The sequence below is a fragment of the Pinus tabuliformis genome, chromosome 1_1 (assembly GCF_031772625.1).
Source record: "Pinus tabuliformis cultivar Carrire ecotype Pingquan chromosome 1_1, CPIR1, whole genome shotgun sequence".
NCBI lineage: Eukaryota > Viridiplantae > Streptophyta > Pinopsida > Pinales > Pinaceae > Pinus > Pinus tabuliformis.
This window is the reverse complement of record NC_142297.1, coordinates 123523316-123544143: the sequence shown is the minus strand read 5'-3', so window position 1 is coordinate 123544143 and position 20828 is coordinate 123523316. Positions and strand designations below refer to the sequence as shown.

The window sequence follows — 20828 nt, the reverse complement described above, 5'->3', positions numbered from 1 at the left end:
ATCCAATAAAAGGGCTAGCCCTGGTCTAGGTTCAACCTAGTCACAAAACAAAACAACTTTGACTATCAAGTTGAGTTACCTATGACAACCCTAATATGTTGTGAAGGAGCACTTGCAATGCTAACCCTCTATATAGTTTTCTAGTTACCACTTAAGTCCATCACAACCCACATAATTATAATAAGAAAAAGATGATAGATTTAACAAGTAGTGATTATCACTGAGACAACCATATGAATTGTAGGTTTTGACCATTTATTATTAATTGTTGCATACATATTCTTAATAAAAATAGAAGAGCTGCAGTGACACACATCCACATTTAATCAGGAAAACCAGAAGGAATGTGCGGAGTTTGCACCTCTTATTTCTGTAATATATTTTTTTGCAATGTTACAAACAATATGAATCCCCAATCCATTAACTCCGTATTAGAATACAACTTAATAGGTATTACATTACGATGGACTTCAAAACGTTTTCCATCAAACAGTCAAAAGGAAAAAACCATACTGAGATGAAATGCTCGATAAAAACATATTGATGATTTTCACTTAACGACCCCCTTTCTTTGGGGCCTTGAACGGAGCTATTTCCCTTTGTGCAACTCTGCATATGACCCTCGCTAGCACTCTACTATATGCAAAAATATAACATTTACCCAACATAAATTTTAACAATATGGCAAAACAACAATTTACTAAAATGAAGAGTTTGGCAAAACAACAATTTATGGCCATATTCTATCCCCTAAATGTATTCAGTGGTTCGTATGTGCGACCAATTCCCATAGACCCGAGTACATAGCACTATAGCACTACAACCGAGTACATTGCAATTAGTGCTATTCTTCCATTTATACGAAAGTTGTATTGCAAGGTGTTGGAAGACTGATCCACTAGAAAATCTTATAAACAATGTATTTTAACTCGAGTCCAAAGTTCAGCAACCAATTCATTCCACATCTTTATCTGAAACAGCTCTAGAGATAGAAAACAACAATTTATTAAATTGAAGAGTTGTTGATGGCCATATTCTATCCCCTAACTCAATGTATTCAGTGGTTCGTATGTGCGACCAATTCCCATAGAACCGAGTACATAGCACTATAGCACTACAACCGAGAACATTGCGATTAGTACTATTCTTATTTATACGAAAGTTGTATTGCAAGGTGTTGGAAGACTGATCCACTAGAAAATCTTATAAACAATGTATTTTAACTCGAGTAAAAAATTCAGCAACCAATTCTTTCCACGACATCTTTATCTGAAACAGCTCTAGAGATAGAATTCTATTGATCCCCCACATGTTCGCAGCATATATACTGCTGATATCTACTTTGGATACATGAATTTTGATAGCCACAACAGACGTTCTTCTCAGAATATCAAAGTTAAACATTAATTTTGGGTATTACCAGATACAAACTTTACCATTCAAGTAATAGCTGCTTGCATTAAAGTAGCAAATGACAATTTTGCACAAATCGTGATATACAACGTAATTATCTACAATCTGTCATGGAAGATTAACAATGCTCTATCCTACACTTGAACCATAGCCACCATTTACAAATTCAGACCCAATATCTAATCAAAACTTCATAATTTGTATACAACTAATGATGAAAAAAACCATGTACAGATTAAAATTGTCACCATTTTTGACATTGAAGTGTTTCCCCAAGGCTTTTGTCCATCAACAATCAAGATGTGAAGCATCTTGTTGGATTCAGTAAAAAGACAAACGTCAACGGAAGTGATACGAGCCTTTACCAAGACACTACAAAATTGAATTTGATAAATAGTACAGTGGATGTATGTTCCTTTAGCTGGTACCACTAATGCCTTACTTCTAAATTCAATGACTAGGAAGCTAAAGATGCGTTATATGGAGCAGACTTTTGACATTATATATTTGCAGCAACAAATTCCAGAATGTTAGACTAACTTATAGTAAAAGTTCACTCAGGCGATGGTTCCTCTGTTAGACTCTGCAGAAATTCCAGAATGTTAGACTAACTTATAGAAAAAGTTCACTTCAGGTGATGGTTCCTCCGTTGGACTCTGCAGAAATTCCAAAATGTTAAGAGTAACTTATAGAAAATGTTCACTCATCACAACTTCCGGTGATGGTTCCTTCTGTTCAAACTTTCTTCCCATTTCTCTCACGTTTCTCTCTTGAATGGCATCAATAATTCTCCATGTGTCATCGCTAATGATCTTTGTCTGCAAAACAAAAGATGAACAAATATTGATTTTAGTCAGAAGATGTAGCCGCAAAATTAGAAACGCAATATAGCGGCAATTAGAAACTTTTTACATTGTTTCTTGATAATACACTTTGTTTCTTGTTTTCGGATAATGCACTTTAACTTCCATGTTTAAGAACAGGAAGCATTACCTGTTGTGGACGTGGAGCACCATATGTAGCATACCCCACGTTCCCTGGACTAAAGGTCACTCTACCAGGCAATGACACGCCATAGATACCCCATCGCCCCTCGTAAACAAGAGCTCCATATTCATCAACAGGTCTGACTCGTGGCTGCAAAAAATTGAAGTTTAGTTGCCCATATCAAAGCACCATCAATGCAGAGATACAGGTTACATCCATGAGGATGACTTTCAGTTTCTCATTTGTCAAAAAAATCAAAATCTGAAGGATGGCATCTAACATCCACTAAATAACATACATAAAGTTTACTTCACGAGAACCATGTAACTAGAGTGCACACTGACTTCTCATTTTTCATTTGTTAACAATTTAAATTCCGAAGGTTGACATCCAACATCTACCAAATTAACTACCATGTATGTAAACTCGTGATTTATTTGGTTTACAGTTCTCACCCTGTTGTGCAACTTAAAAGAGGATGCTGCCAATTTTCTGCTCAATTTCAACTTTCGGCATTTCTGTTATTCATTGAACTTTCATTGGCTAGAAATTTAACGACTACTGTTACCTTCACAAAATAAAATAAGCTAAGTCTCGATAAAACGAAATATAACTTGGGCTCAAATAAAGTTAAAAGGGAATTACTTGGATGGTTGAGACACACATGGTGGAGTCATGTTATGTTTAAACTATGAATTTATTACTTGTGAAAAAATAAAAACCACCTACTCTGCATGATTCTCTCTGATTTTATGATGGTATCAAAGAAATTCTGAACCTTGGAGCCTCAAACGGAGACTTAAGGGCAAATACCATGACCTCTTGGAGACCGCAAGATGAAATGTGTTGTGTTTGCTGAAAAGAGACGAGCCAGGGCTAAAAAAGCATACCGGATTAAATGCGTAAGTTTTCAATTGCAAAAAAAGTGGTTTTCATATTTTAGATAACTAGTCATAACACGAGAGTTGGTTCAATGAAAGTGGGATTCTACAATGGCGTTCATCTATTAATGTAGTCTTCATATATGGCCATCTTATATTGTGTCATTAATGTATCTCACATTGTGTCATTTATATATTTGGATAGACATTAATCATAATTATGGCTTAGACCATTATTTATTATAATCCCAGGGTACGGTTAAGTTCAGCCTAGTCAACTTTGATATATAGGGTCAATACCTTGTTGAAGAATGTAACTAGGTTTGGTCTTCATAAATGTATTTGACTCATTATGTAATGTACTTATGAAAAATAATGAAACGAAAATTTTATTATTATTATGACTTATTAAAGCATGAGTTTCATGCTTGGGTCATCATGTTTTAAGTCAAAGTCCCCATTGAGGATTTCTAGGATTTATGTTGTCACTAGAGTCATTGTACATTTAACAAGAGCCTTCTTGGGCTTTTCAATCATGTAGAAAGAATTATTTTTTAGTCAAAAATGAATTTTGTCACCTCCACACCAAGTCGGTCTCAAGAGGGGTAATTTGATCTCACCAGAAGCCTATATATTGACGCAGTTCGATTCATTTGGAGGACAATTGATGCTGTCAATTACCTGCGTGCACCAATCTCCAAACCTTATTGGTTATGACCCCTTTAAACAATCTCTGCGGAATGATTTAATTCAGTAACCCAGTCTTTTCCCTTCACCGATTCTTCCTATCGGAACTCTACAACCCTTTTATAACCCTTTAAGTCCTCAATCCCGCGTACATATAACTACTCCTATTTAACCTTGGGTATATTGGATTTATCACATGAATCCTTCAAATCGACGGTAAAATGGTTATAAAACCTTTATAAAGGAAATACGCATAAAACATGCGTAACACACGTTTTCCTAGCTCATTCCATGGTATTGGCATAGTTTCCGAGGGCTTCCCTTTATTGCAATCGGGTATCGGCTCCTCTGCGGGTCGCATTACCCACTCCCACTTCCCCGATATGCGATCACACTATCGGGACTCTTTAGTGGCGCTTTTTGCACTAAAATCCCGAAACCTTCGTTCTATTGGAAAATATGGGAAACACGAGAATACAAAGGAAAATCCGCTCCAATCACATAAGCCGGATCTCAAATTTTATGCATCGGGACTTATAAATATCATTGGGTCTGCCTTATCGCCTGCATCCATACTCCTCTGCCGATAGCCACCTTTTAAATGTTGCGATGCGATCACCCTGATGATCGCATCGGCGTCCGCCGATTAAATCTCCATCGTTGATCCTTACCACAGAGCCAAAGGCCCTCGCTTAATCGCTTGATCACAATCGTCGATTGCCCGAGGTCGCGGTTATTCCATTCACTGATTTCAAATCTGCCAATTTAATCTTTGTCGTTGATCTGTCGGATCCAACGGTCCTTGAGCGTCACCTCCTTAATCTTTCACTCCTCTGTTTTTCAGTCTTATAATGCTTTCTGCTAGGCCGCAAGCAATTTTTCTCTATGTATTTGTTCTCTTCTTTGAGTCTGCCGAATTCACCTGCATATATATACATAGTACAAAAGCTATGACTCACTTTGAATTCATCATTCAATCATTCGAAAGATGCAGTTATATGGATTTAAATTTGTCTTTGCACATAAAAAATAAACAAAGGATATATTTTGAGGCTCTATCTCTCTCTATGGTCTACTCTCCTAACACCAGTGGCCCCTCTTACATTCTACCCGTAGGCTTACAATCATACTCAATTCGGCTAACCCCCTACTCTTTTTTCTTGTCTTCTTTTTAATACATCATTAGCAGTTTCTTTTACAGTTCGAGGAACTGTTCTTCAGTTATGAAACAATTTCTTCAAACTAATTCCTATCTAATCCTATTTTATCTAATTCAAAAACTAACAATGGCTGAGTCAGTGCTAATTTAAAATGAAACAAAATAAAACAAAAACAGACATATCTCCTAGTTGTCGCCTCCTCATTCATATGCTCTTGCATCAACAATCACTCACACAAGTTCGATCTCCTAGAAGAAGCCATGAAAAAGTGCGAAGTTGTAGTGGAAGAAGGAGAATTGTAGGATCAAAGGTTTAAGGTTGTCTCTCTCTCTCAAACGTGTGATTTTATGGGCTACAACATCAAGGTCGAAGTTCTATTATGACATCAAGAAGTTTTGTTGCTTCAAGGTCGAAGAGCTAAGTGTTTCAAGGTCGAAGTTGTTTCATTAAGATCAAAGTTGCTAGGCTGAAGATACTACTGCATCAAAGTGCCACTGTTGCATTTAGGTTGAATATAGTACTGGAAAGTGATCATCCGCTGAAAAAAGAAAGGGTTGACTTGGTGTGGAGGAAGTGTGTGTCTAAGTCAAGAGTCTTGGATTATCTCAAAAAAACTATTGAAGGAAGAGTTGTTGACTGAGTTTTCCCCAAGATTGGGGTTTTTCCTTGGCTATCTGCTTACATCTGGTGTCCTTGATCTTCGTGCTATTTTTTTGGTAATTGCTTGATGAACTAAGATAAAAGAACAAAAAAAGGTTAATAAGAACATAAGAATATCACAAGTGATTATCAAGTATAAGAAAATTTTTCTGCCTTTCCGATTTTCTAACATGGTATCAGAGCCAAGGTGAAGAAGAAAGAAAAAGGCAGGGTGAAGATTTATTGAAAGAAGACTAGGGAATCTCAAGAAGTTAAGCAAGGGATCATATAAGGAGACCTTCCAAGGAAAGAAGTTTACTACCTTCAAGAACAATCTCTAACTCCATAAAGGAAGAGAACAAATTAAAAGGAGAATCAAATTACAAGTCATGGAGAAAGAGGATAGATCTAATTTTCGAAAAGAATAAAGTTTTGGATCTAGTTAAAAGAAAAGTAAAGAAGCCGATCAAATGAAGCAAAGAAAACAAAGTTTTGAGAAACAAAGATTTTGGCCATGAGCTTAATAGTAGATGGAACGCATGCAATCAAGAAGGAGCCATAATATCTTTAGTAATCAACAAGGAGAGTGAAGAAGAAAAAATCTCAAATGGTTGTTCCAATAAGAAAGGAACCTTCAAGAAATCCAAAGGGCTAATGCTACAGTTGTCACAAGATGAGTCACTATAAAAGGGATTGTCCTGAGAATCTAGGGAATAAAAAGAGGAATAGGAATCAAACAAAGTTTGCCGAAGAAGTTTCACCAGAGAAGAACAAGATGGAAGGATCTGAAGTCAAAGACCTATTTGTTAGGGACTCTATCCCTTACGTATCCCTCAAGTTTGGATTAAGAGGGAGCCCTCACCACTTTCCAAAGATAAGTATCTTACTCCTTGTATTATCTTTTATATTTGGTTTCCCTTACTTATCTAAGTTTGTTTATATTAAATACTAATCACATTTCTATTCATATTTTCCTTGTTTAGGAAAGGCTTACTGAATACTCAAGGATTATGAAAGAAGGCCTCACAAGACAAAGCATTGGGATTACAAGGTTTGTTAAGAAACAAAGGTATGCCTTAGACCATAAGCTTTGTTCTCTTCATGATAAAGGTATATTCATTCTTTTTGGTAATCTATTCTACATTACTAACATTGTTGTGTCTAGCACTCTTGAATCATAAAGATTCTTGATTGGGTGATTCATCATTAGATAAATATACCCTCCTCACATCTTTGATTATTCTTGTGGAACCTAAAAGGGTTCTCTGTAAAAACCTAACTTAAGGGTATGCCGATGATAATGTGTGAAACCCTAGCCTACTTAGGGTTATTGATGAAGTCTAAAGAAAATGTTTGATGCTTTGATGATGTCATGTTTGGTATGGTAATGAAAACCCTAACTTGTTAGGGTTGAATGGTGATGTTTGAAATCCCAAACCTTTGAAGTATTGATAAATTAGGGCTTTCTATGTTTAGTATTGAATCCCTAGATCATTAGGGTTTGGTAAGGTGTATAAGAAAAACCCTTATAATGTCCTAGAAATGAAATCCTTGGTATATGTGTGTTTGTCCGATCAAACCCTAGTCTGATCAAGTTTGTTATATGTCTAACTTTAATATATTGATATTTGTGTCATTGGGTTTGACTAACACATGTTATGATATGCTTGTGCATGATGATGGAATCCTAAATATATGAGTTGACCTAATTATTGATGGTCATGAGTCTTAGGGTTTGGAACTAATTCCTAGTTAAAGTTTGATTCTTTAGGATGATAATATTTGTGAATTTTAGGGTTTTGTAACTAAACTTTAGTAGAAGCTCAATTCTCTAATATGTGATGACTAATGTGACAATTTGAGATTTATGAAAGATTGTTGAAATCTGAAATTGAGCTGTGATTGGTTTTGATTGTTGAAGCTTAATAGCTCATGTTTGAAATCTAGGGTTTGCACAAAATTCTAGTAGGAAGTCGAACATATGAATTCTGACAGTTGTTAGATGCTTTGTTGAAATTATACTTGTTTGAACTGATTCGAGGAGTTCGTCATATCTTTGAAAGAAATATTGAAGCCCTTGATATAATGAGATTGATAACTAGATTGAGTTGTTGATGTGATTTAGGATTTGTAACAAAACTTGGGCAACAAGTTGAAGTATAGAAGTAAAGTCTCTTGTTGAATATGTTTATAAAGTCTAATGCTTCCATTATTATATGATTATGATATGGTTAACTTCATGCTTCTATAGATTTGGTTGTACTTGCTATCTAAGTTGTCTAGGTACATAATCTTCAAGATGATGAAGATGTTCGTCTGATAAGCATGATGAAAAAAGTTATTTGGATGGTGATGGTCATAATAACTTTGATGATATGGATGGAAGCCATGAAAGATTCTCTGATGTCGTAGAAAAGAAGTTGATCTTCCTGGGTTAAGAGGAAGTTTGGGTATATTCCTTGTATAAGAATGATTAGATCCTCCATGGTTAAGAGGGAGTGATGGATATGGTTCTCTACTTCATGTGTCATGCACTAGACCAGGATTAAAAGCCGTAAGTCTTAGTGAAGGCCATAAGTGAGAGAAAGACTCTCTTGTCTTCATGGAAACAATTCCTCAGTTGAGAGGGAGGGCATACTATAGTCATTATGGATACCTTGAAGTATTTGAAGAATGACTATTAAGGTGTTGCTAAGAGAAGGAAAGTTGATTTTGAAGTAGGAAAGGAACCTGAATGATTGAGGAATTTTCTGTCAAGATTCGTTTGAAATTCCTACTGTGATAAATTGAGAAGCAACATCTAGTTGTCTGAAAAACACCGAAGGTTTGTGTTTACTTATGTACATATGGAAGTTTGTTACTGATTGGGGTTGTGTTTGTACAGGTAAATATCTCGTAGGTTTGATACCATGTTTTACATGATGGTTACCGATCAGTTTGATCGGGGAGGATTTGCTACCAATTGAAATAATCAGGAGTGTGGAGGTTTTGTGGGTGTTGTCGCACAAAGTGTCTAGGCACCGCGACAACACTCAAAGTAAGGGTCGTCACTCTAATTCTTACTCACTCCGTTTAGACACTCTCCTAGACAAGTCAAGGGGGGTAGTCCTTAAGGTGAATGAATGAGGAAAACTTGTGGAACACAGGCTCTAGGAGACTTGAAGATGGAAAAACTGATGAATTTAGGACAAATCTTTGTTAACTGAGATGAATAGATTAAACACAAGACACATCCATAGGATATAAATGATTATAGACCAGTGCCTTAGTATTCGATTAACCATAGATTAAGTAAAAGCAAGTTATCCAAATCAATTTACAAATGTAACGAATAATGACAATCATGAACGATTAAATGTAAATGCCCAAAACTTATCATGTAAGAGATTCCATATTTAAAATGATTTTCATTAATGACTCAGATCTAGAATTTAATTAACTTTCTCCTATAGCCAATATAAATTTTAAAACATTAATCACACTTGACAATAGAGAAATGTTACCACAGAATGACACCAAGGAAATTTATGTAATCAATTCAATTGTTCCTTAGGAAATTAATTTAATGTGGTAAATGAAGAAATTAAATTTTTAATATGACAAAGTAAATCAAAAGGATTAATAAATTGAAATTTTAATGGGCCATAGGCCACATTAAATTTTTTAATGTGAAAGCGCAAATTATCTTTTAATTTAATTCCTTAATCATCAGAATTTTTTTTTTTTGGATTCTTTAAATGTTTTAGATTTAAGAAAAAAAAAAAAAAAATTTAATGTTTTGGATTTTAAAATTCTTTTTAGATTTTTTAATGTTTTAATTTTAGAATTTTTTATGATTTTTTATTTTGTAAAAATAAAAATAAAAAAATCAAAATATGAAACAAAAATCAAATGTTACGAAAATTTAAAAAGGGCTTTTTTAATTCTTTCTAAGTAAAAATAAAATAAAACTAAGAGAAGTCGAATCTAACCCTAATGAAACATTAAAATAAAAATTAAATTTAAGAACTAACCTAACTCATGCATATACAAATAAAATAAAAATAAAAAAAAGAAGTTGAATATGCTAACTGTAATCAACTAAAACCTAAAACGAATACAAAGCAAACGAAAAAAAGGGAGTCGAAGGCTTTGAGTTTGCCTGTGCAGGTTTGTGGCAGCGAGGATGGACCTCAAGGAAGGAGTGTGACCAAGGGAGGAGACCGTAGGCCGAAGGGGTGAGGAATGGAACGAATGGCAGGGAGCTGATAAAGTAGCGTGGGAGTTATGAGCTTGCAGGTCAAGGAGCATGGGAAATCGCAGGGTTTGCAACTGTGGGTTAATGGCGGGAAATGTTTGGAGAAGAGGATAGGAGGACGCAGCCAAGAAGATTTGAAGGTTTGCAAGCAAAACACGTGGAGGGAGGAAGGGACGTGGGTTGATGAAAGGCATTTGCAGGCAGAGCAGTGGAGAGGGCCACGTGAAGGAGAAAGGATACGCAGGGACACTAACAGGGAGAGGAGCTGCAGATCAATGAGGAAGGGAGCTCGAGGAGAGCAGGGAGGAAGAGAAAAACGTAGGAGGAGGATGGCAACTTAGGCAACAGAGAGGAGGGTTTGGGCAAAGGGATAAAAAATATGAAATTTCTGGAAAACCCCAAGATGTAGACAGTACAGACAAATTCAAAATTTTCTATTAGAAAAACCCTAGGCAACAAAAAAACTGTAGCCCAAAACTCAAGATAAACCCAGAAAAACAAATTTCACACCAATGTATTTTAATGCTTCTGATTTATCAGTGAAACCCCTGTAAAATTATTTCTAGATTAAAAAAAAATTAAAACCCTTGGACTGCAAAAAAGGTTGGATAATATTCCTGCAAAAAAATGATTTTCAGGCTAGATCTTACCCTCCAGGGCTTAGATTTGGCTTCGAATCAAACTTCACCTTTAGATCTGCAACCGGTACCTGAAAACAAAAACACCTAGAACCTAGATATACAAAAAATAAATAAAACCCAAGAAACCCAAGTCAGAAAACCCAAAAACTTTACAGATCTATGCACAGGAATGGAAGATCTATCAAATCTGAGGAGTCTGAGTCCAACTCTGCTCCCAGATCTGATAATCTAAGGATTTCAACAACTAGATTTATTAATTTCGCACATAAAAAATTAAATTTTTAAATTTTAATGGAGGTGCTTAGCTCAAAACCCTTCATGCATCACCAACAAAAATCTTATGATAAGCTCGGGATTAAATTTCGCTGGGCTCTTTAGAAAACACAGATCGAGAGTTGGCTGGTCCAACTGAAGACTTCCCCTAATGCCCGAGGATTTAAAAATCAAGACTTTCCTGCAAAACTCAATTCAGCCATTAAAATAGAGCGAGAAAACAATAATAAAACTTAGACTACTATGACTAGGTCAAACTCTTTCCTTCTAGACTTCTTTCAAAGTTTTGAGTAGAATAGGAGCATGTAGGAATAAATTAAATTGCATGGCTAGAATTACCCTCTAGAATCTAGCAGCATGATGCACATGGAGTTCGAGATACTCATGTAGATGTAGCATTTATGAGAAGAACAAAAATGCATAAGTAAGAATACCTTCTAGAATATGGGAGCATGGCAAATATAGCTCAAAGATATTCATGTAGAAGGAGCATACCTAGAATAGGATCTCATATATGATGGAAGAAAACTTGATCATGATAAGAAACTTGGAATACCTAAATCATCAAAGGTAGAAAACATTTGCAAGGCAAGGATCTTTAAGATCCTATGATGGAATCTTCAAGAGAAGGTTCGTGAACCAAGGCAGATGTCTTATTAGGAATCCCACTCATGGGATTCAAGAAAAGGGATGATATGTAGGTAGGCTGAGATGAAGCAAGAAGGGTTACACCAAAGAATGATCAAGGAGGACCAAGATGAGGTATGTATGCATCAAAGTTTAAGTCATGTCATCATTTGTATATTATTGAGTCATGGGTATAGTTCTATAGCATGATCAAGCATGAAAGGATCTCTTTCACCAAGAAAATGCTCGAAGGCATGTACCACGATGCAATGAAGGTCAACAAAAGAACATGCTCACATAAGGAGCATAAGATTGCTGACTAGGAAGCAAGAAGAAATGCTGAAAATTCCAGAAAGCAAGGGATGAAGGAATGCTTCCACAAGAAGCGTTAGGTGGTTGACCGATCTATCTGAGAAGAAGAAAATGAAGAAAGAGATCAAGCATGTGAAGAACATCATGATCACCGAGAATCACTATCTGACAAAATGCCTTGAAAGATATCTTCCGAAAGAAGGTAGGATAACTCTGATGAAGGAAGAAAGGACCCTTGACACCTATGAAGGCCTTGGAGATATCAAAGGTGCAGATAACTGATTCTACTCTATGAAGATGTCGTGATGAAAAAGCCATCCAACAAAAGGAAAAATAATGTTGAAGCAATATCAGGATGAAGTCATCATGGGCTACCAATTCAAAGCATATAACCTAGTAAGTATGATGGAGCATCCATGAGGAGAGCATTCTGAAGCATGGACAAGATGACAAAGGAGTAGCCAAGATGAGTAGAAGAACCTAATAGTCACTTTCCCCGAAGCAATGACATGACTAACCAAGAAGGAAAGTGATGGATGGATGGTGCCCTACCGAGAAGAAGTTCGATTAAAGGCTTCATGACATCAAGAAAGGAAGGAGATCATGCAACTGAAGGACCCACGAAGAAGAAGTTGTAGATAAAGGAAAGAGTCCCCAATTAAGAGGGAGCTCTAACAAGTCCCTGATCAAGAGGGAGTTTTGAATCACCCCTGATTACAAAGGAGTGACTATTGTGTTTTCCATGTCATGCGACATGCAGGACTAACAGCCGTAAGCCTAGATGAAGGCCATGAACGAAATGTGGACACAACATTCTTGTCTTCACTTGGGAAGAAAGAATGGGAGGATTAGGTAATCATCTGGCATCTGATACTCTTTGAGGATGTGTAGGGCATCCAAGACGAGTAGGCAAGAGGACCGATATTCTTTGAGGGTTGGGAACCCAAGATAAGAATAGTTCTAGAAGGTCATACTCGAGAACACCCGGGTGGGTATGTACCTTGAGAGACAATGATGAAGGTGTAAATCATTGGTCTTGCCAACATTGTGGCTCATGGTCTCGTAAAGAGATGGAGCTGTTAATCAAGGCCTTGCACTGTGACAATGCTGATGAATATGATGCTATAACAGATGGATTGCTAATCCGGTTTCTCTTATGTGAATTCTTTAAGATTGAAAATTGCCAAACACCTTGTAATGGTGTATGAATACCTCCCTAGTTAAGAGAGTGTTGGAGAAAATGTAACTAGGTTCGGTCTTCATAAATGTAATTTTGATATTTGTACTTATTCAAGAAAAGAGAAATTATTTTTGTATTACTTGTCAATGAGTTTCTTGCTCATTGAAAATAGGTTAAGCACATTTCGAAGTGCTTCTAAAGAGTCAAAGTCAAAATGTAATTATAAAAAAACCCTTTGAGGGCATGTTACATCATGTAAGTCATCATACAAGGTCAAGGAAATAACTCCAAGCATGGTCAAATCCTCTCCTAGCATCAACGAAATCTACAAGTAGCAAAAACGATGAATAAATGTGAAATACAATGCAACTTTCAAGTCGGCCTAATGGAAAATCATGTTGGCTTGAGAGAGGAGGGACAAACCTCTATTTATAGAGGTTGTCCACTCCTCATTTGGACACACAACAATCACTTTGAAATCCGCATAAAAGAGGAAGCCAAAAAGGACGAAGAAAAGACAAGAAAGAGGGTCTACAAGGACAACATTAGAAGAAGGAAGAACAACGAAGTTAAGGGGTCGCTTTCTAGGTTTCTACAGCCACATGTGCAAAGAAACTAAGGACACTCTATGACTAGATCAACAAGGGTATATTCTTTATGGTTTGGGCTAGTTATTCGGCCAACAAAGGTCTCCCACTCCAGTGTTGAAATCAGCCTCACAAGTGAAGGAAGAAGGGACTATTTCTATGGTAAAACCAGTGACGTGCAAGGTCAACAGAGGGTTGATTGTGGCTACAACAACAGTAAGGTGCAGGTCCTTATATCTCACGGTTTTGGGTGCAAATTAGGTCTACAAGGCCTCTCTCATCAGCAAGGAAAGAAGGATAAGACAACAAATACAAGGACGACAGTTTTAGGGTTTTGCTGTCCAAACGTGCGGGGATATCAGAGGTGGGTTGTTGTAGATTGACCACAGTTTAAAGGCATCATATTGAGGGGCATCATTTGGATATAGAAAAAGGTCTACAAGGTCTCCAAGATTAGCAAGAAGGTCCTCCTTATAGCGAAGTAGAAGAGCCCTAATATTCTAGGGTTTACCAACTTGAAAGACAAAGTGTCGGATGAAGTGACGGAAGATGTGCCGGAAGTGACAATGTAGAAAGAGGAAGGATTTGACTCATGCTTGGAAGACATCCTAGTCAAGGGTCTAGGGTTTGGCAGTTGTTCAAATAAAAAGCTTCAATAAGAGAAATCTTACAAAGGGTTTCCCTCTCAAGAGTGGAGAGGGTTTGTCTCGGGCAGAGAGCCAAATTTTGTGTTTTTGTTATTTTGTTTTGGTAGCAGTTTGATGAAGCACACACATATGCACTAATAATAAGAAGAAGTATAAGCTGACTAAGAAAAAGTAAAAAGACTTCACAAATTGTTATCAAGTCTCAAAGAATCATCACAACACTACTTTGCCCTAGATTCTCTAACAACAAATGGTTTACAGGAAGTTTCAGTTCACTTGGAGTCCCATGAAGAGGTCCTTGCACCCTTCACACCCTCTTGGCGACACCACAAGGATATGCTTGGAAAACAAGGGGCCACTCCCTTGTCCATTATGTTTGAGGCCTATTCTCACATCATGGCACACTCAGGTCTTCATTAGGCCTTCTCAAAGGCCCAACAACTCATTTTATTGATCACTCAACTGTCTAGAGAGGCTTATCATTATGTTATTGAGCTATCTTGGTGGGCTTGTGTTAAAATTGGCAACTAGGGCCAAATTCCACCTTAGGACAACTCATATGATGGAGATTATTATTGCATTGCATTCCTCTTTTCGAGAGGTCCAATTTTGATATATAGATTATCTCATTTTGACAAGCAGAAGTGGAATTTTGAATTTATTCTCTTATGCACAAATTGTCAAGGTCGGCCTCAGTGAAATGTAGGCTCAAGAAGCCCAATGGATGTGTCTCCTCACCGTCAACGAATTGTATAAATAGGAGTGACCTCTCTCCTCATTTGGACATGAATCATCACATCACACATCTCTCTCTCTCCTCTCTTGATTGGTTCGTACAGCTCAAGAATCTCTCTCTCTTCTTCGCACGTGTGGTAGGACGCAGGAAATTTCAGGACAAGGACATGCTGAATTTCAGAGAAATAGACCAAACATTGATCAGGGCTCATTTGACCAAGTTTGACTTAGGTTTTCAGGGCATAAATTCGTTTTTCCTAGGCCGAGTTGCTGGGTACAAGATTCCAAGGTGTTTTGGGCACGTTAACTTTAGCGTTGACTTCAAATTTGACCGTAGAAAATTACAACAATATTTATCTCTCCTTTGACTGGGTTTGACCAAGCTATTTTGGGTTGGATTTGACTCTCTTTGAAGGCCGAATTAGACTTTTGTCGACCGAGTTGCTTGGAGGACGTTTTGGTGTTGATTTGATCAACGTTGACTTTCTGGTCAGGGCTGTAGTTGACTGTTGATTTTGACAGGGTTGTTTTGACTATGTATTGGGCAAGTGAATTTGATCTATGTACTCTCTCTCTCTAGTGAACTATTGAATAATAATAAGAAAATTTGATCAAAGGGTTTTCCCCACATTGGGGTTTTTCCCTGGCATCACCAAATCTTGTGTTCTCTTGTCTTGGCTTGTCTTCTACACATGTTTTTATGTTCTATCTGCATTTACTTTCAATGTATTTAAGTTAATGTGATTGCTACTAGAAATTGGAAATTGTCATTGGGTTGATAAATAACATTGGGGTTTTTCCCTGGCATCACCAAATCTTGTGTTCTCTTGTCTTGGCTTGTCTTCTACACATGTTTTTATGTTCTATCTGCATTTACTTTCAATGTATTTAAGTTAATGTGATTGCTACTAGAAATTGGAAATTGTCATTGGGTTGATAAATAACATTGAAGTAAATTGTGCTAAAGCATATAACATACCATTGTTAACTAAAATTAACAGCTTGTCACCAAGGGATGTTATTGTTGCGCATTATTTTATTATTTGGGGCTCAAATAGGTGAAATTAGGCAAATCGAACTCCTTAGTGATTGTATAAATAGAAGTGAGATGATTCATTTTGATCATCATCACTTGGAATGGATTAGCATCTCTTGAGAGATTTTCGCACTTGTTGATGGGTAAACATTTTGGAGTATTCTTGATGCACTATGATGTTTGGAGTTTCGCTATTGTCTCTGGAGCTTCTTTCTAATGTGAAGTTGATGAATGGATATACTCTCTCTCTCTCATGTAAGTCGAATTTTGATGTTATTCTTGTTATTTTACTGGTTTACTGCATGTTATGGTTATCATTATTCTTGTATAGGTTAAAGTAAATGCGAAATTCTTCTGGGAACCTTGAATAAGTGATTTAATGCATGCATTGTACTTGAAGAGAGTGGGTGAATGTTCCTAGAGGCACCTAATAGGTTTTAAGCCTTGAAACTTCATCTTTGGAAAATTTGAAGTGTAAATCCCTATTGGCCTAGTTGTTGCCCTTGGAGAGACTAGCAAAGATCAATTAGGGCTCCATAGATAATGAAAATTCATGATCTATGTGTATCTTGACTCCAATAACCCCAAGTGCAACAAACAAAGTTCATATACTTGCAATAATCTTCAGAATACTTCGAAGACAAGGACATCCATTGTAGGGCAAGTAATTGTATATTGAGTATATATAAAAGAATTGATGAGATGATTACAATGAGGGTGAGGGCCTGCTTATATACCTTAGGCAGGTACCTCTTCACCAACAGTTATGTCCTTAGGGACATACCATTTCATTAACTAGTTACTAATTAATCATTATTTATTATCATTATTGTTTTACATTATACGTATTACTTTATATATAGTTTTATTCGTAACATTGGCTTCTTCTTCAAAAAGCTTTGTCCTCAAAGCTTACTAAGGAAAGGGATTGATCTCTTTTCCTGTTTCAATTATCTACTTGTCTCTGAACTTTCATCTTTGTTGATACAAGACGCTATGATGCTCCGAGTGATAGACAAAATTGTCGGACTGAGAATGGATTGGACCATCCTAGATTAACCTTCTGAGGAATCTTCCGATCACTGGAATTTTGTAATGAATTGTTATCATAGGACTGTATTCTGCAAACTTCAGTATTCCTTGGAACAAAGATCTATTGTTTCTATTTTGAATGGTTCAAATATATAAGCTGACTTAGTTGTCTTCTCTTATGGTTCGGATGTCGATAAGGACTTCTACTGGTTGGATTTCCCCTTATCATGTGTGTAGTAATTTCCTCATTTACTTCAAGTACTTTTGTTCTTGAGTTGGCTACAAAATCATAACTTGGAATTTCCATTGTTTGAACTTTGAACTACAAAATCTAAATATGTTTTAACTTTTGTTGGTTTCTCATATTCTTGAGTTATGATATTGATAGGATCAAAGTTTTTTCTTTTATCTTTAACTTGCACTGTTACGGTCGTAGACTTCAATACTTCTTAGTAAGTTATTATAACTTGTCATTTAGTGACTTTTTGTCACTTTTTAGTTTCTTTATTTGTGTAAGAAGGCTTTGGTTATGACTCCTTACATGTAAAAGATCTTCGCTTTCTAGATTGTTGACCTTATTTTTAGTATCCTCCTCATCTTTTAAATTTTTTATTTGCTCTAATAACCTTTGATCAAGGGTTTTTAAACACAAATTTTCTTCTTCATTTTTTGATAGATTCTTGTTGAATTTCTTCTCGAGACATTCATTTTCTTCTTTTAATTATTTTTCTGGTATCTTTGGACTCCTTAACTTTCTCAAATAACTTTTTATTATGGTCGCTTAGACACCAAATTTCCTCCTCCTTTTCTTTTGTCTTATTGCAAAACATATCTTTGAGATCTTTATATTCCTTTTCTGATGCATTGTTTTTTTGTTCAAGCTCTGTGAATTCTTTCTCTAATCTTTTTGTTTGTGCCTGTGTATTACCTTGATGTTGTTCAGTACTAAATAATCTTCCGCACATTGGACAACTTAATTTGCAATTTTTTTGAATATATGTATATCCAATTTCGTTTAGACAAAATGGACATTTAGTCCAAAATAATGATTGTAGTGTGGAACTCATCTTGATTGCTTCCTTTATTTCCGAATTAGACTCTATTTTTGCTTGCTTCAATAATTTTACATCAACAATATTTTAACACCAATGGTAACTAGCCCTTTTTTACCTTAAATGACTTGTTTTATAGCTTTCCTTGAAATATTGGCAAAATAAATATATACTTTTTTTTATATAACCTTTATTTTCTCACAGTTGTTTTTTTATTTAATAATAATATTTTTTTAATAATTATAATAAAATTATATAAATATAATATTATTATATAACTTATGAACTATCCAATATTAGCAACAGGGAAAAACATCCAGAGGTTAACTACGGCTTGACAAGTGTGACGATCAACAAATGGTAGTGAGGTATTGAATAGGAGTCGACATGCTGAGTGGTTGACTATCGGTCAGGAGAGACAAGTCAACCGGAGGTCGACGCTATAGCGAAGTGTTGACGGTGCTAGAAATCCATCAACCAAGGGGCCTCCCCAATGTGAAGTCCCAATTAGACCTCACACTGTTTGGAGTAGGAGCCCCATCCGGAATATTGACCTGGTTTCCATGTATTCTTATAGATTTGCCTTGGCTCTAACTATCAACAAGAGAGGAATGTGTGGTGCCTTCAAAAAGCAAGAAGATGTGCCTTGGTGAGTGTTCAGCTGTAGGTGAGGTCTTCTACCGCAGAGGGTAAGAGTAAAGTGAGCCTCTAAGAGAGAGGTAATAGTACCACCCAAGAAGAGACACATGAAAAAAAGAGGGATCCGCTTAACATCCAGTAGAATAGTCCACAAAAGATGCGACGATCATTACAACCAATCAATGAGAAATATCTGTCTAGCATCCTATGCAATAGTCCACAAGGATGCGGCAACAATAAAAACCATTTCAACACATTCTCAATAAGATAAGTATCAAAATAACCAAAATAGTTCAACTATTTTAGCACAGATGAAAGAAAACATGAAATCCCAACATCCGCAGAATAGTCTTACAAATATTCATAATCCATGCATGAAGAATGTGTCGGCCATGAAGGCTTCTGTTATTAAGTAAAAGTTTCAAGACACATGTACACAATGAACATCACTAGCTCCAATAGTGGAGTGTTGCAGCCACTCCTTGCTCCTCAAAAGAACTAGTTTGTCTCTCTAATGCCTTGCGGGAGGACCCAAGGTGAAAAGTTCATTGCTCATACAATGAAGGTGTATATATAACCAAGAGGTGATGCGTCACCTTCCTTGTGACTGTTTGACTTCCGATGACTTTTCGACCTTACATGACTCTTCATATTTTGAATGTGTCCTTTGGACTTCCACTTTACAATACATTTCGAATAGGTAATCACATAATCCACAATAATGATGTAGCATATGATGACTTGTGACAGGACATGACATTAACTACATGATGATGTGACAGTGCCAAGCTATCCTTCTTGTTGCTTCTTTCTTTGCGTCTTCCTGAAAAAATGGTATTCTTCTTCTTCCTCCTCCTTATGACTTGAAGATGAGGAGTCTTCTATGTGACCTTCATCTTCATCCTCTGTTAGATTTCAATGTTCCTTCATCTTCTAGCCTAATGATCATCTTATCTCTTTAGCTCCATATGTGTCTTCTAGCATGTCCTCCTCTATCTCCTTCTTCAGCATCTTGTCATAGCATGATAGAGTACTTGCATCTGCAATCTACTCATGACAAGACGACATTAGTCCACTAAACCCCTAGAATAAGATGGTACATATTGATCCATTGATTGAGCTGGAACTGGGTGACAGGCTGGGAAAGAGGCTCAATAACTACGCAATTGCGTAGCTCAGGGAGTCAGGGGTGAAGCTTTAACCTTGAGACTGCGGAATGAGCAGTTAAGGATAGACTAGGGAATAAATATGCGCAATCTGGGAGCTCAGTGTGACAGGCTAAGGGGATGGGCATTGGATCAACCTATTGCATAGTTCTGGAGGACAGATAAGCCCAAGGGATTGCACAGCTCAGGCATTCAGTGTTGAATCTTGAGCCCTGAGACTGAGTAGTGCGCAATTCAGGTAGGACTAGGGAGACAAACTGCACAGTTTCTAGACTCAGTGAGCTTAGCTACAGGGTTTTGCACTGCTTGGGAGAACTAGGCAGAGGAGGCTAGGCCATTGCGCAATTGTGCAACTTAGGAGCTCAAGGGATGAGCTTGAGGCTAGAGATTACACAGTGCATAGTTGAGGCCAGGCTGGGAAGATCACTTGCGCAATTCTTGGAGGCAAGGTCGGGCTTGAGCACTGGAACTGCGTAGTGCAGCAGTCCTGGGAAGCAAGAACTACGGATTACATAGTGTCACGGGACAAGGATGCAACTTAAGGGTTGGAACTGCATAGTGCACAATTGAGGAAGGTTGAACAAGGCAAGGTTGCTGGGGAATTTCTGAAAATTGGCTAAGTGTGGGACCAAAGAGACTGATGTGAACAATGATATGACTTGATTGTGATCACACACTTGAAACACTTTGACGACACAACAACATAGATCATCCGGAACACGTTAACAACATATTTCCCTCAATGCGACAACTTTGCGACAACTTTACGACAAGTGCGACTGTAAAGGCACACTTTGTGACAACCGTGATGACACTTGTGCGACAGTGCTTAAAATTTTGGGAATACGTGCGACTGATGTTACATGGTTAGAACAACTCATTCACATAAAGATAACC

The 20828-nt window shown here is 36.8% G+C and overlaps 1 protein-coding gene across 2 annotated transcripts in view; it reads right to left on the bottom strand.

Moving 5' to 3' along the window:
• Positions 1-1593: 1593 nt before the first annotated feature.
• EMB3144 (AAA-type ATPase family protein) overlaps positions 1594-20828 on the bottom strand; it is a 385432-nt gene continuing 366197 nt past the window's right edge. For both annotated transcript variants that reach the window (XM_089391628.1, XM_089391629.1), the window contains 2 exons: positions 2407-2550; positions 1594-2231 (listed from right to left, as the gene is read on the bottom strand). In XM_089391628.1, the coding sequence (XP_089247754.1) occupies positions 2100-2231; positions 2407-2550 (276 nt within the window). In that variant the 3' untranslated portion in view covers positions 1594-2099. The remainder of the gene's footprint in view (positions 2232-2406; positions 2551-20828) is intronic.